The sequence below is a fragment of the Lagopus muta genome, chromosome 8 (assembly GCF_023343835.1).
Source record: "Lagopus muta isolate bLagMut1 chromosome 8, bLagMut1 primary, whole genome shotgun sequence".
NCBI lineage: Eukaryota > Metazoa > Chordata > Aves > Galliformes > Phasianidae > Lagopus > Lagopus muta.
Genome location: NC_064440.1, coordinates 10,361,281 through 10,377,015, shown reverse-complemented (window position 1 = coordinate 10,377,015; position 15,735 = coordinate 10,361,281). Strand labels below are relative to the sequence as shown.

The window sequence follows — 15,735 nt, the reverse complement described above, 5'->3', positions numbered from 1 at the left end:
ATTACATGATTTCCTCTGCTGTGAAATGATGATTCTATAGTTTCATAGAATCTTAGAACCCTTGAGGTTGGAAAAGACCTCTAAGAACGTCTCATGGTGACTGCTGCATCTTGATAAACTCATTTCTATTTGCATAACTTCTGCATGACCCTTGGAGTTTGTGCCCAGTCACCCTAGGGATCACTGAGGTGATGAGACAAAACACACGTGTGCAGGTTTGAGCTTCTAGGCCTAAATCCACAGAAACGTTCAGTCTTTTAATTCTAGTTTAAATAGATCCCTATCAGGAGATGCTAAGTGCTGCTCATTCTGTTTATGTAGGGTTTAATAGCTCGTTTGTGTGTAGTGAAGGGAGGGAGAAAAGATGTAGCAGAGAAGGCTCATGCTCTGAGGTTGGAACTGCTTTTCCTACAGTTGAAGTGACACTGGGGGAATGAAATCTGTTGGTCTGAAAACACATTCTCCAAATGAGTCCATGGTGGCTCTGCTGCCATCATTCAAGCAATTCGAGCTTAAGCCAACAGTGCCTACTTAGACATTGCTGTGTAACAGTGTTGTTAATTATCTTGAAATTCAAGTTAGTTATTTTATTTTCTATGATGAAAATGACAGCTCTGCTTGTGCTGTGAAGGAAATGGAACTGAACTTGAACTAGTGCTGATGGAGCAGGCTGAATGTTAGGTAAAACTTCTCAGAAAGGGCGGTGAGGCTGTGGAACAGGCTGCCCATGGAGGTGGTGGAGTCTCTGTCTCTGGAGGTGTTCAAAAACTTGGAGATGTGACACTGAGGGATGTGGTTAGCGGGCATGGCAGGGATGGGCTGATGATTGCACTAGGTGATGTGAGAGGTCTTTTCAACCTTAATGATTTTACGATTCTAACTGAGTGTGCATTTTATTTTCTATGGAGTTGATTCTGATTGATGTTAAAATACTGGAATATCTTAAATAATTGCCTTGTTATTGTTTTAATTCTGCAGTCAGTGGAGATACTCATATGAACTACTTCATTGCTATTGCCTTGTTGCTGTCCTTGTTGCAAGCTTTCCATTTTATAGCCTGCATGGATAATCTTAGTTCATTGGTTTCGTGCACAGCATGTCCTTTGTGCAGCAGCAGGTTTTGTGGGGGCCCTGTTGCATTTCATGCTGTTTTTGGAGCTGCTGAAGATTCCCTTGGAGAATGTAGTGCTTTCTCCTTATCCTGATGGAGTGAGGAGTGCCAATATGCCTGGCTCTGCACCATCCCACTGGTGCTGCCTCATCAGGAGGGGTAGGATGTGTGTCCCAGAAGGAGCAAGGCTCTGAGGCTGTCAAGTTGACTGGGTGTGACCTTGCAACAGCAGTATTTCACTTGCTTAGGGGTACAAGTGCTTGTCATTATACTGAATTTACTCTCTGTACCAAAAATATAGAGAGACAGCACCATTTACTCTCTGGGTTTCAATCATCTGTCATTGGAGTTAGCTAGTAAGGAAGCTGTCAGGAAAAAAATGTATTTGTGAAGTGTCAACATTTAAAACCTGGCATGTATCAGAAGTATGACACTGTGGATGATGCATGTCAGGGTCTGTGAGAGGAGGTTCTGCTTTTAGATAGTCCTGTGCTTCACAGTCAGAGGTGTTCCTACCAGGTATCAGTACAGAGCTGCCTGCTGTCAGAGAAGTGAGTTGGTGTTACGATGCTTCAGATCAAGTCCAAAAGTGTTTAACTTCTTGGTTTTTCAGTTGTTTGGTGTAGCATATAGCTTGAAATGGAAATCTGTTTCTTTTTTCCCCCTTTTAATTGAATTCAAGTTGGAAGGTTGAATATTCTGCAGTAGGCATATTAACAGTGTGACTTGTAGAAGTCTTTCTTGTGGGATTTAGCTGTAGCACAGCTTTTCAGAGAAGCATGGGGTGTTCCTGGGAAGAGAGGATAGCAGCATTTATTTTTAGTAAAAGATGTGCTGCACAAGCAACCATTGTTACTGTATTTTGGATAGTAGGAGTCTGAGATGCTCCCATTATGCTTTTTTGGTTTCTTAACCTGAAAAGGCTTTCTTTTTTTTTTTTTTGAGACCTCCTCCCTCTTGGCTCACCAGATGCGTTCTGTAGACCTGTAGTGATTTCCTGTCTCTTTGAAAATTGAGAGTGAATTTTCATCTGTAGTGATGGTCTTCATGAGACTGCATTAGCAAAATACAGTCTGAGCAAATTTGGTAGGAATAGACGAACTTCTGTGAAGGGTGATAATGCAGCATTTTAATGAGTCTTCAAAGCCTTAGCACTCGCATGGTATATTGCTGGGGTGTGTAAATTGAAATATCATTTGCAATGTTGCCGAGCTCATGTTCTTAGAAATGCATTACTTTTCAGACACTTAGCAGGGCTCACAGCTGGAAGTTCTTTGGGTTTGAGCCCTGTTCCCCTGCCTGAGTGTACGCCTGCACCACTGTCCTCTGCCTTGGGAAGCTGGCGACAGCTTTCCAAGCTCTGTTTTTTAGGGTGCTGTCATAGGGGCAGAGGTGGTACCCATAACGTTTCCCGGTCTTGGACTGGGCTGGCTGTGTGTTGAAAGGAGGAATTATGTTTGCTAATGTCATTTTTCAGTCTATGCCATTTTGCAGGAGGGGGGTTTTTATTGTTCTTGTTGTTTTGTTTCTTGGTAAAGAAAGGTCAAGAAGTGTGCGTGCAGCGGAGCAAAATGTCACATTGGATATGTTTCCTTTAGCAATAGGAGAAGGGAGCCCTTTTAAAATAATCATTATCTTCAGAGAATCAGTATGAATTAAATCAAATGGGAAATGATTTCAGTGTGCTGTTGGATGGACCCTTGGTGTTTACAAGATTAAAATTAGCCACAGCTTGTCACCCGATGCTCGAGTGGTTAAAGATGTTTTGTGCCTGGAGTATTTCCTGGGAACTCTGAACACATGTACGGGTCCATTAGGGTGTTTGTATCTCTCAACTCCTCTTGAAATCTAAAGCTTAAATACTTGAGTTATGGATCTGGTCTGCTGGTCGTCTTATGAGTTAAGTTCATAGTCACAATGTGAGACACAGAAGTAATATATAATATCAGTCTTCATTATGTTCCTGTGTAATCAAGAAAAGGCAATGAAGAAGGAAATAATTTATGATAATTTACATTAAACTAATTTAATAGAATGGTGATATTTTTCATTAACTTTTGGAATACAGTTTTATCTTGTATCGAGTTTGAATAAACGTTGCTTATTACTGGTAAAAGTGAAATGTAATTTATTTCTTGATCCTTTTTTTGTGAAATGGTATACACTTACATGGGTTGCATAGATATCCTTAGTAGCTTTTTTTTTGCTAAAATTAAATTTGCCTAGTATTGTTATCCCAGTGATTAAATTATAAAATGGAGAGAAAATTTCAATAATGTAACTTCTTTTTTTTTCTGGTGGAGATTGGCTTTCATTTTGAAACCATTAATGTTTTGACTTGTATAAATAACTCTTCTTCTTCTGAATATCAAGCTCCTGATTTCTCTGCTGTCTCATATATAATTTAGGTTTCTGGTTCTGTCCTTTGAAGCTTTTGATAATTTTTACTTCTTTCACCAGGGAATTTTGAGGTTAAATCCTTTAATACAGTCTGACAAAATTGTAATGAATATTGAATGAGAGCAGTAAATCGGGCTTTACTTGTGTAAGAAGGTCTTAATAACTGTTCTTTGTACAAAATAAGCTACACACGGTGGACAAACAGAATTCTGTGTAGCAGCCTTCATACGTGAAGTTCCCGCATTGTCACTTTGTGCTGCATACACGCAAAAGCTGATCTGGCTTTGAGGGCATCCAGGGTCACTGGGACAGAAGAAAGAGGACTTCAGGTGAACATCTCCTCCCTGGTCATCTAGGGGGTGTTTGTGAAATGCCTTCCATTTTTGAGTGATGTGGAGCTGAGTATGGGGAGTAAGCAGGAAGCAGTTCCAGAGGCCGTTGGATTTGCAAATGGCTCAGTGAAACCAGCAGATGGGGAAGATTATCTTTCCATCAGGCGTTTCCATCGTGCTTGTTGTCTCAGGGTCCTGATCTGTTATTCAGGCTCTCAGGCCGTGTGACAGTAAATACAGATTGGAGCATGCTGCTACTAATTTCAAAAAGTTGCAGCAGGTCTAGTTGCTGTTAGTCTCATATCACTGTCAGTGGGCAATGTGAGATACTTTCCATGGTGACACTTGCAACAAGGTGCTGACTTTTCATGGCAGTACTTAGATTTCTTAATGTTCCAAGTGATTGTAAGTACATGGATTCTTGGAGAACAGAAGGGCAACAACAAGTGACTCATGAGCCTTTAAAGGCTTTCAGACTTTTTAAAGTCTGGAAGTTTTCATCTCTGGCGAAGAAGCACATTTTCAGCTCTCTTTCACCATGGTCTCAGAAGTAGACTTTTCTTATCTCAGATGTATGACTGCAAGATATAGAGGCAGTATTTCAGAATGACCGATTTGATCATTCATAGGTCAAATGTGAGCCTCGGCTAAGGATTCTCAGGATAAGACTGGGTGTAAGATTGTAAGACTTTCATGTAATATGGTCAGATCAAGCTAAAAGGATTTACACACTTTGAGAATAAAAATGGTTTATACAGACACCGTGGTTCTGGGTGGTTAGTACAGCCTACAGGAAACAAAAATCTGTGGGAAAGCTTATATATAGCTTATATATGGGCAGAGTGATAGAGATCCAATAGAAAGGAACGCACGGTGTAACGGCATTCAACTGAAGTATGCTTGGGTTACAAGGAGTATGCTTTTCGGGAACTGATTCTACTTATTAGCTTTTATATTAATGACAGAGGTCTTGTTGAGGCCAACAAGAGCAGCAGAAGGCTCTTCTGGATTTAATGGAAGCTAAATGTGAATTCAGTGCTTTTGCCTTGTTCTCTCTCGCCTCGTGGAAATGCTCTATTGCATGGTTTGAGCAGCATGTGTTTCTTTGTCTCCTAAGTGATACTGATCCAAACCGATCAAATTCTGTGAAAGGGATTAATTTTCCTAAACTAACAAATTTTGGAAGGAAGGAGATGAAGTGTTGTCTTTCTGTGTGGAAAGATGAAAGAAGCCATTAAAGAGCCAAGTGTAGGTAAATCCCACTAGAGTAGATATTTGATCGGCTTGATTATAAAGAACTTATTTTGATGAGTTGCTATGTGTGCATGTGTCTGTGTAGATGTGTCTTTTCTCTGCACCATCAGAAGAAAAGGAAGACTGAACCCAACTTAGTATTTGTTGCTTAATTTTGTGTCCTGTGGCTACAGTGAAAGTTCACAGAGCATTTGTGCAAGTGTTTGCAGAAGTGAGGACTCATTAGAGAATTGATTGGCCCACCTTCATTGGAGTGAGACGTGCTCCAAAAGATCGCTTGAGATACAGAGTGATTAGCAACATAGAGTGGTTTAATTAGGATCTGATGAGTTGTATTAACTTGACACCACTATGATTCATCATTGCAAAACCAGCTTGATTGTCAGCACCACTTCCCATGCTTCCTGATGGGCTGGATTGATTGGGAAGTATCAATCAGAGCTGCAGGCAGATTTCCTTTCCTGGAGGTATCTTTCTGTTGGTATCACCCCAATCTCTGCTCTGTACCATACTTCCACAAACATTTCTCTTTATACCACGACCCTCAAAGCAGCTCCTATGCTCTTTGTTCTCTTTGCACGCTTTGTGGCTGCTGCAAAGGTGGCAGAGAGAAGGGAGTAGTGTGGCTGGGATATGAGGATTAAAAAAAGAATGGAGGCAAAAAGAAAAAGCATTCTGATTATCTTCCAAGTGAGTGAGAGACATGTTGAGCACAACTTGGCTTGCCAGCAGCAGACAGGGGGGCTAAAGGGTGCCTGTAACGTGTCCTGAGTTCTCTCACAGCCACAGGTCAAGAAACACAGCTTCTATGAACTTGCTTCAGATTGGGGAGTCTCTTTAAATATAAATGTCCGTTTTTTCTTTCTCTTTAGCAAGGTCCCAGTGCTCTGTGTTGGCCAAACCTTAAAGCAGGATGCAGCCCAGTAGCGCCATGCCTGCCAAAGGGGTTTGTTGGGCAGTTTCTTTGCACTCCCTTTCCCTGAAGCCCCATGAACATGACCAGCTTGTGTTCCCTGGAGCCCCTCAGATATCGCAGATCTGTGCCTGCTGCTCTGCCAGAATGCAGTCCTTCCCTTTGGTGTGGTTTTAGGGATGAAGGATGCATAGCCACATGACAGCGGTGTGAGCTGGGTGTGTGTGGCTGCCCTGTCTGGCTGTACTCTGCTTCTGGAAAGAGTTCTATAGCTGGGACAGAAAATGTGAAAACACAATGTTGTCCTCTGTCACTTTTTTAGTTATAATCCTAGGGCAGAGGAAATTGTGGCTTGCTTAACCATTCTCTAATTGGTCACAGTCAGAGCTCTTCTGTCATTTCCTGCTCTGTTTTTGTTGTTTTTTTTTTTTAATGCTCCTCACATGTGTGTGCTTACTGTACCTCTGTAGTCATGCTGAAACCGTAATTGTTATGCAGAAGCATATGATCAATGCTACTTCTTCAAAAGCTACAAATTAAGCTTTCTCATGCAGATTTATTGTAGGGAGGATTTTTAGACTTCTTCCTCTTTCTAAAGCTGGAGATCCGTGTGACTCAGCTTGAGGGAATGATGTGTTCTGAAAGTGAGAGGTCTTCTGCTTTTTGCAAAGTCTGCTGGTGTCCTGGAATACAAGATTTCAAATCCAGCTGCGTCTAGAAACATTTATTACGATATTTTTCAATGTTTGGGGAGGTGGAGTTCTTAAATTGTAATTGATGAATGACAAGAACCTAAAGAACTGATCAGGAGCCTTTGCCTTTAAAATGTAGTGAATTTCAGACCTGCTACAGCACCCCAAACAAAAGGCATCCTTTGTGGTGATCTTAGTCAGAATTATTGTTTGTGGTCCATTCAGATGTTAAAACATTGAACGTGTTCACACACAGGGAAGTCAAATGCTGATTCCAGCAACCTCCATGCAAACACAAGGGCCACCTAGATATTACATTGTCAAGGCTCTTGCGTCTCTTCATCCTCGACTCAAAGCAGGATGGCAAAGAGCAGAAACTTTGCACTTAGCATCCCGCTCAGCAGATCGGCTGGGTGGTATTTAGTGTGGCTGCCAATCCTTGCTGCTTGGGTGCTTCTTGCTTCTCCGTCCTGGCAAAGCAAAATGCCTCAATCTCTCAAAATGAAAAATTTCATGCATAGTTGGGTTGTATGGACAAGTGCCACTAAGATAATGACAGAACATCTTCTGTGATAGATGTGTACAAGAGAGCCTTTTTTTCCTCCCTGTCGCCACAGGTAGGGCTCTTTGGTTAGCTGCATAGTAATTAAGCCTGCTGTGCAATTGGGAGTGCTTGAAATGAGTGGGTAGAGAAAAGACAAGCTTTCCTCCCCCTTGTTCAGTGCTGAAATGGCTTAGATTGTCAGAATTTGTCCAGGAACACAGCAGTGAGAACCGCACTGAAGGCTTGTTATCTTGTATGTCCTCTTGACTTGTTAATGAGCATCTATGATTTAGCTTCAAAGTTAATGAAGAGGTTTAGCCCTCCAACTACATTGCTACCTGTTTGTGTCTGTTGCTGTGTGCCCCTTTATGTATACACTATGTATATCCATACACACCCCTTTATGTTGCTTTGCAGTTAATCAAATGGAAGGAACTGATTAAATGACTTACCCATGTCTTCATGCCCCAATAAGTATTGGGGCTGAGAACAGAAAGCTGATGGCTGAGCTGAAGAAGGAAAGAAATGTTTCTATCTGAGCTATCTGTAGGTTTAGAATGTGTTCAGTGCCCCTTTTTATTGCATCTAGCATCCAGGTAAAGAGCAGACCTGACTTAGCAGCTGCTGTGCTACTAGCTGTGGAACTGGCTCCTGTTTCTGTGTGCTTGTAGTCTGGATAAATAAGGCAGAAAGGAAAAGTGAGTGGGGAGGGAGGTGGCGCACCCAATTTGAGAAGGCACATCAGGAGGGAGGCAGGTCCCAGCGTCCCATGCCAGTGCTCTCCAAGGTGCTGTGCAAGGGTTAAGAAATATTTGGTGCACTTGGATGAGCTGTGGGTGGAATGAGGACTCTCTACAGTCAAATCTATGATATCCATAAACAACTAAAATAGTTGGCTTCCTATGGAGCCAAGAAACAAAACCAGGAGGTTTTAATAACAGGAGGTATGTTAGTAAAGAGGCTAAAATCAGTTGTGAAATCAGTGTTTTGATCTGTAGATGAACACCATTCAACTCAGTGCTGTATTTGTCTGTTCAGGCAAAAAATTGGTCTCTGACTGATAGATTTTATGACATTTGTACAGACTTGTAATGCAGATTTTTTTTGTTTTTTAAGCTGTTCCTTATGCTGTTTGTTTTTGCAGTGTAGATGTTAGGAATTTAAGATGTTTCAGAATGCTTAGCTGACATATGGGAGGAAATTTCGATACTTGTAAGTTACATATTTTTATACTGGAAGCTCAGATCAAACTCATTCAGTTCTTAAAACCAGGATTACTTTATTTGCTGCACCAAACTTCTAAATTGCTGCACAAACTCTAAGGAGCTTCCTCAGAACTTAGAGTTCTGAGTTCATGGCCAGGGTAAGATCCATGTTAGTGGAACTGAAGAATTAGTCTGTAATTTCCTCATCAACTTTTTAGGGATTATTAATATGCTGGAATAATTCTAAAACAGTGTGGGTCCACTGAGCACAGTATCACACATCTTGACCTCATGGATGCAAATGAGAAAAAAGCACCATATGTCCTCTTGGCATGGCTGTGACTGCTTGTTCTTCCTTCTAACAGGTGCAGTCAAGTTCTTATATCTAGAGTAAGGAGAACAATAACTATTCTAATACAATTCAATGAAAGTAGAGGGAGGGGGGAGGGAAATGGAGATATCATAAAGCAAGAAGAGTCATTACAGTATGAGTCGGAAAGGAGCGGTGTGGTTAGAATGTCAATGTGTTATCTTAGATTCTTACCAATCAGAACACACATTAAGATGGTGCAGCTTGGGAATTGGGAAAGTGGTTGTGTGATTGTCATAGTAATTCTCAATTGCATAATATTTAGCTTCGCTTCTCACGGTTCTGTCCTAGCATTTTCTGCGTTTGCTTTAGTCATTACATTTTTAGCTGTTTTCCTTGACGCTGACTATTTTCTCTCTGAAATACTTGAGCAGCCAAATTCTGTACTTTGAGTCTCTTAATTTTGTTGGGATTTTTCACAAGATGCTTATAGTCTTATCTTTAGGTCAGAGTTTGCCCCCACCCCGTTGTGTGTTCCTGGTTGACAGGGATTTCCCTGGGGGTTCTCCTTATTGCTGTGACTTCACTTCTGGCATGGTGGCTCGTCTGTCCTTTTGACTGACTAGAAGATCTACATTGATCCCAAGGAATTATTTTACTTGAAGTTGCTGTATTCATACCTACAGAGTTTATTTGGAAAACGTACATGCGATGAAACAAATACATTTACAAGAGATTTCAAACTCCTCCTGATAGCCTGGATGTCTGCTGCTGCTGGCAGATTTTGTTAGAATAACTATAAGAAATCATAAAGAGAATTTTTCCCTCTGAAGATCTTTCTCCCATGTCTACATCTGAAGAGAGTTCTAGTACATATTCTGTCTGGGGATCAGAATGTGCCTACTATTTCTGTCAGACAGGAATTGGAGCGTGGTGTCTGGCAGAATCTCTTTGCCATATCATCCTACCCTGAGAAGTGGAACTGGGCTGTACTGTGGGATTCATATTGGAAGAAGTCTGTTTGTGTCCTAGATGAGGCTGGGTGGGGCTAAATGTAGATTTGGGTCCAATTTGGTACGAGTGGGTCACATATGATTGAACTTAGTGCTTACTATTTCATACTGGAACACTTCTGTCAACTGTCTCGCAGGACATGTGAGTGAAGTTCCTGAGAGTTTGCTTTATTTTCAATCCAGAACAAGTCCTAAATTGAAGTCCTAGACCTTTTTAGGCAAAATAGGATGCTATTTTGGTGGCGCCGCATTACGTCAGGGAAACAGATGGAAACTGTTGGCTTCAGTTTGGTTTTGAAAACACAGCCTATGAAGAGCAGGACATCAGCACCGTAGATGCTGATGAAAGGACATCCAGTTTGTGCATAACAGCACCTTGTGACACTGAAGCCATCAAACTAGGAGCAATTTTTGGTGACTTAAATGTGACCTTGTAGTTGTTCTCTCTCTCTAGTTGTCTTTGCGATGAGTTTGTAAAGCTTTCGAGTGTAGGTGATGGTGTTCTTGGGAACGTTTGTTTTCACTGAGTTTCCAAACAGTTTATGCCCATCTGCAATCAAGTGCTTTTGTGGAATCTACATCGGGCCCCAAATACTGATTTTTCTTTTTTCAAGTTTTGTCCCATTAGCTAAAAGGAAAGACTGGGGCCACATCTCAGCTATGAAGTCTTTTTATGCCAATGTAAAGCTGCTTTTCTTTTGAGAATTGTACTGCTTGTTGCAAGGGCAGTTTTTCTGAGGGAGGATTGCAGCTGATCATCCCCATTGACATTACTAGGCTTCTGGCGAAGTGCAAGCAAAACAGAAGTTTTGTTCACTGTACTTAGCAGCAAGGTACCTTTTGTTATTACCTTTGGAGTGATTAAAATTGATTGTAATAACCTTGTGAGAGTAAGTGCTACAGCAATTAGTGTAATTCTGCTGGAATGTCATTTAAAATGCAGAAATTTCTGGAGCAGTAGATGAACGTGAAGCAGGGTCTTCTGTGCTGAGCTTTCAGAATTGCCTGATGAAGTGAGCAGTTTAGCCCAGCTTTGTTTTAATGTGGATAAACACATGAGCCACACATTAAAGAGGAAAAGAAACAGACCCTTCCTGCAGAATGAAGCATTAGTATTCAAGGAGAAAATGCTCACATCTTAAAGAGGATGCTTGAACAATGAGGAAGGTGTCTGGACAAGACGTACAAAAACAGTTCCAGGACCAAAGAGACATTGTGGAAAAAGTGGAGCTCAGTGCTTTATTTGCTGAAACCAAAGGTAAAAGTTACTCCATGTATGTTAAATTCATAGATGGGAAAAATGCAAGATCTCTTGATTCTTTTTTTTTTTCCATTAAGAAAGGCAAAGCAGGAATTTGTTTGAAAACTGAGTTTGCTTTAAATTGGAGAGAAAAGTCCAATTTAACAATGGATTTCTGGAATGGCATTTGAAATTGATGAGTTGTTCATTTCTTGATATGTGTTCATCAAGGCAGAATTGTCTTTTTAGGTTGCCATGCTTCAGCCAGAGCAATAGCAGAGCACCTGAGGGAATTAAAGTGCTGCATGTTGTGTAAGGGTGGGTCCCTCTTGCTTTCAGCCTGATCTTTAGAAACTGTGGAAACGTGCGGTGGGCTGATGTCACTAGCTTGTAATTGAGTGTTGCTGTATTCTCTTTTCTTGAGGACTGATTTTAGTGTCTGCAGCTGAAGGAAGGAAAACTCTTACGTGTTAATGTGTTTGAGACGTGGGTGTAAGAGGAATCCACTTCAGCCGTGCTGAGTGGGGGACTGAATTCTGCAGATTTCCATTGGCTTTCATTTGGCTTGGCAAAAAGGTGAAACCTGTTCTGCACACCTAACTGGGGTTTTTCCCCAAGGTGAATGATGTTCCATTAAAAAAGGGGAAAAGCAGGCAGACAGTGGCTGCCATTAGCGTGCTGCTGTGCACTAAAGAGTTTTGTTCTCTCTGGCTGTGTAGTGCTAACCAGCTCAGAGTGAGGATGTGTGAGGTGTCTGCTGCTGTGGGACAGCAGAAGTAGAAACTTCCTCACTTTTGACTTGAGTGTGAGGCAGGGTTTGGCTTTTTACAGTCTGCCAGTCTCATTTCTATGGCATGTTATTGCAGTGGGTGACAGGCGTGAGAAGGAATGGTCATACGTCTCAAAAGGCAATTAACAGTCGTTAATAGTGTTCTTTTTCTGAATGACAAACTGCTAATTTACAGCTAGCATGAGAAGCTTGTTGTAGCTGTGCAGTGTCTCTAATCAAGTTCCTTACTAAACCGGGTATAGCAGATTGCTTGCTGAGATCCATGTCAATAGTGCAGTGTGGGAGGAGATGTGTTTTCATTTACCTTAAAATGTATCTTGAAAATAAAATGTGCTGGAAAAGTGGTGGAAGATGAAGCACCCCTATGTTAGCTATTGTGGCTATTTTAAAAGCCAGCAAATTCAGTGTGGGCTGCTGAGTTTGCAAGGCAGACTGTTGTCAGCTGCAGGATGGTTAAGCAGTTAAACAGTATTGATTATTTCACTCAAATACCAATATATATGTTTTTTTTTTTTTATTACTGACACCATTTTTGCTACTGGTTTTCTATTAACAGTGGTGGCATTTCATTGCAGAGAGAATCCATTTTGAGAAGTTTCTTCTTTTTCCAGCTGCATGTCAAATCTGTGATAGAAGGGGGTTGGAATCTGGATGATAGATATTAAGAAGATGTAGCCCCTCACCATCCATTAGCAGTTGCATGTACAGAGGAAAACTAGTAAAGTTAATTATGTCCACTCAAAATCTTGATTGTGTGAGTTCCTTAGATCTTTTAAAGGGGAGAAATTGCAGGGTTGGTGGGCTTTCTTTCCAAGCTTGCTTGGGTCACTGGTCCCACAGGGCACAGTGCTGTCCCAAAACACTTGCTGGTTGCCTTTTGGAGTAACACAATGTTTCCAGCTCAGATTGAGGGCCACTGCAATGTTCAAAGCAAAAAAATACTTATAGTTCTAAATCTATGATTAAAGACTGATTCCTAGGATAAGATGGAGGTTATATTCAGAGAATTAAAATGTGAAGCAGAATAAATGGGGAAGACGCTTGGAGGGTAGAAATCATCATGTAATTAGCAAAAGAAATGCCTAATATACTGCTTCTGTGACAGTCATTTTTTACTTCTTCATTTTTGTATTATCATTGTCAACATGCTTCTTTAAGCAGAGGAATTTTTAGATGTATCTGCATGTTAAGGTGAAACAAAAGGCCAAAGAATAATCTGCACGATCAAAACACTGAAAAGTGACACATTACAGCGTATAGAATTCTAAATGAGGACTTGAAAGAACATTTGCGAAGATGAAACGTATCTTGATTTTGAGGCTTTACCTGGTAATTTTATTTTAAAATTACATGACATCTAAGGTTGACATTAAAGATAAGCCTGGAGTCAGCGCTGGTGGGAAATTGTGACATCCAATTTATTTTTCACTGAATGGTGTGCCGTTGAGTTTTGTGTTGTGTGGTTTTTTCTTTTTTTTTTAATCAAACTTTTCTGCAGATATAAAAGAGAAGTTTTTTTGTTTTTTTTTTTTTAAATGGAGAAAACAAATGCTTTTGACTGAGGAAAAACTCTGTACGTGTCCTGTGACTAATCGGGTGATGTAAACCTGTGATAATGTTTATCTGCTGCTGTGACCTGAGTTGCACCTGGGCTCTGATACCTGCTGTCTTTTCCTTGCCCCTCCTCAGAGGCAGAAAGTGGCACGCTTTGCCAACTGTAATTCAAAAAGATCCTGGCTTATATGGAAAATAAGGATGTGATGCATATATTGCCAGGGCTTTCTTGAAACACTGTGGCAGCATTTCCAAATGGAAGACTTCAGGCTTCTCGACTCAAAGGATTTGTGTTTTGACTTTCAATCAATAAAACTCTAATTTGGATTGCGTACAAGCTCTCATTATGTACAAAAGCATTGCTAACAAAGATTCATTCCAAAGTATAAAAGCCAAAAGCATCGTATATGCGATCCAGATACAAGTAACTGCCCCCAGAAGGTATCCACCATGGCAGTACAGGTTTACGTGTGCCTTGGAAGCTCACAGAAAACACAGAGAGCAACAGGAATTGGAGCAGCATACTATCAGGGCATTAGTTAGGGCTCTGTAGGCACGCACACCTGAAAATCCAGTTTAACAGCAACATGTGCTGGCTAAACATAGAATCAAATAAGTCTGGGCAGGCACTGGGGAACCTTCAAGGAAACAAGTATTCAGGGCCTGCAGTGCATTGCTGAGGCATTAGGGGGTGTGAGCTGTCACGTTCCTGTCCTTAATGACTCAGCTGTCCCAGTGAAGAAGTCATGCTTCCGTATCAGATTCTCTTTGTGTTGTTTTGATTGCCCTGCTTGGGTTGTGTGAGAGAGGAGCTGTCTGTGGTTTGTGCCGTGTCCACGCGAGGAGTTGTGTAACACTGAGTGAGGTTTGCTAAGAGCTGTTGCAATAAGAGCAAAGTTGCATTTTTGGTAAAATGCATGCCCTAAAACTCCAGTAAAATTTGCAGGAGAACAGTATGTTTAATGTGTCTGTTGGATGAATTGCATGGAGTACAGAGTCATTCACATACTGGGAGCGTATCTCTGAAAATTGGCACTTTAGAGTCATAATCATATGTCTGTATTATGTGGATCATCATAGCAAGTTGTTCTCTTTCTGTCTGTGTTTTGGGTAGCTCCTAGTCTTGCCTAAATGTTAGAGATGCTGTGTATTTGTTAGCGTTCAGTTATGTTACGTTCTGCTAAGAACATGGGATCCCTGCATTTTCTGCCTGCTGGTGTAAATTTGTTTCTAACTGTATGACTTTATAAATACAGACTGTATCAACCCTTTAAATTGTACACATTTACTCTTGGTGTTTCCTAGTATTCTGGAGGCTCAGCTCCACAGTTGACAGTTTTATTTCTGTTTATTGATGCTGGAAACACCTCGGCAGCAGCAGTAAACTATTGGCAAACGGAATTGCAGCACTGACATGAAGTTATTTCTAATCTGAGTGCTTCTTTGCTTAAGAATTGTGGTATGAGGAGAAGAAAAACATATTCAAGGAATCAGTTGGTTGTGGCTTTTTTCTAATGTTCTATATTTACAACCTCTGTAATTTGAATGGACTGCAGCAAAAACTTGGCCTAATTGCAAAGACTGCAAAAGATATTTTCTTTTTCCCTCCTCTTCCACTGAATAAATAGATATTTCTTCAGAATGAAAAGTGTGTTTGCTTTATCAGAGAAAACAGCAACAGTGCTATATCTGTATTGTTAAGTGGCTGGAAGAGAACGTACAAATGTAGTTTGTTTCTCTGGATCTACCTAGATTTTACACATTGGGGGATATTCCCTGATGCTTCGAATTGCAAAGCAAATGTTGAACAATTTGAATGATATGTCTGTTGTAAGTTTTCACTTCCTGGAATGTCTGTAAGATTTTAGGTACGTTCCTGAATGGTATTATGCCAGGAATAAGCCTTTAATTCTAGTGCATCACTATGGAAAATAACACAGAATTTTGTTACGTATCTGTAGTTTGTATCAGCACCAATGTTTATAATTTGAAGGAATATGCATGAATTAACGAGTCTACATACAAATATATATATTTAGACACATTTTTGTCCTTTTTTTTTAATTATTTACCTTTAGTATTGCTGACTTAACCTGTAAAATAATTTTGTTTTTTCATTTTAGGTCTTAGAGTGACTGTATTACTAACATCATCACTCATGGTTTTGGGAGCTGGCCTAAGATGTGTTCCAGTTTCAGACCTGGAACTAAGGAAGAAGTAAGTGAATTATTTATTTTTAATATGCATGTTTTATACTCCTTGTTAATGTGATTTTTGCTGCTGCTACAAAGAAACGTTAGCACAGATTTTCTGTGTGAAGCCGATATGCAGAGTGCGTGTTGTGTGCTTGTGGGCTTACACGTTTTGTGCCTTCTTA

At 40.6% G+C, this 15,735-nt stretch overlaps 1 protein-coding gene across 1 annotated transcript in view; it reads left to right on the top strand.

The window, feature by feature from the left end:
- SLC49A4 (solute carrier family 49 member 4) overlaps positions 1 to 15,735 on the top strand; it is a 58,555-nt gene that overhangs the window by 1,106 nt on the left and 41,714 nt on the right. Inside the window, exon 2 of the mRNA XM_048953851.1 lies at positions 15,482 to 15,575. Within this exon, the coding sequence (XP_048809808.1) occupies positions 15,482 to 15,575 (94 nt within the window). The remainder of the gene's footprint in view (positions 1 to 15,481; positions 15,576 to 15,735) is intronic.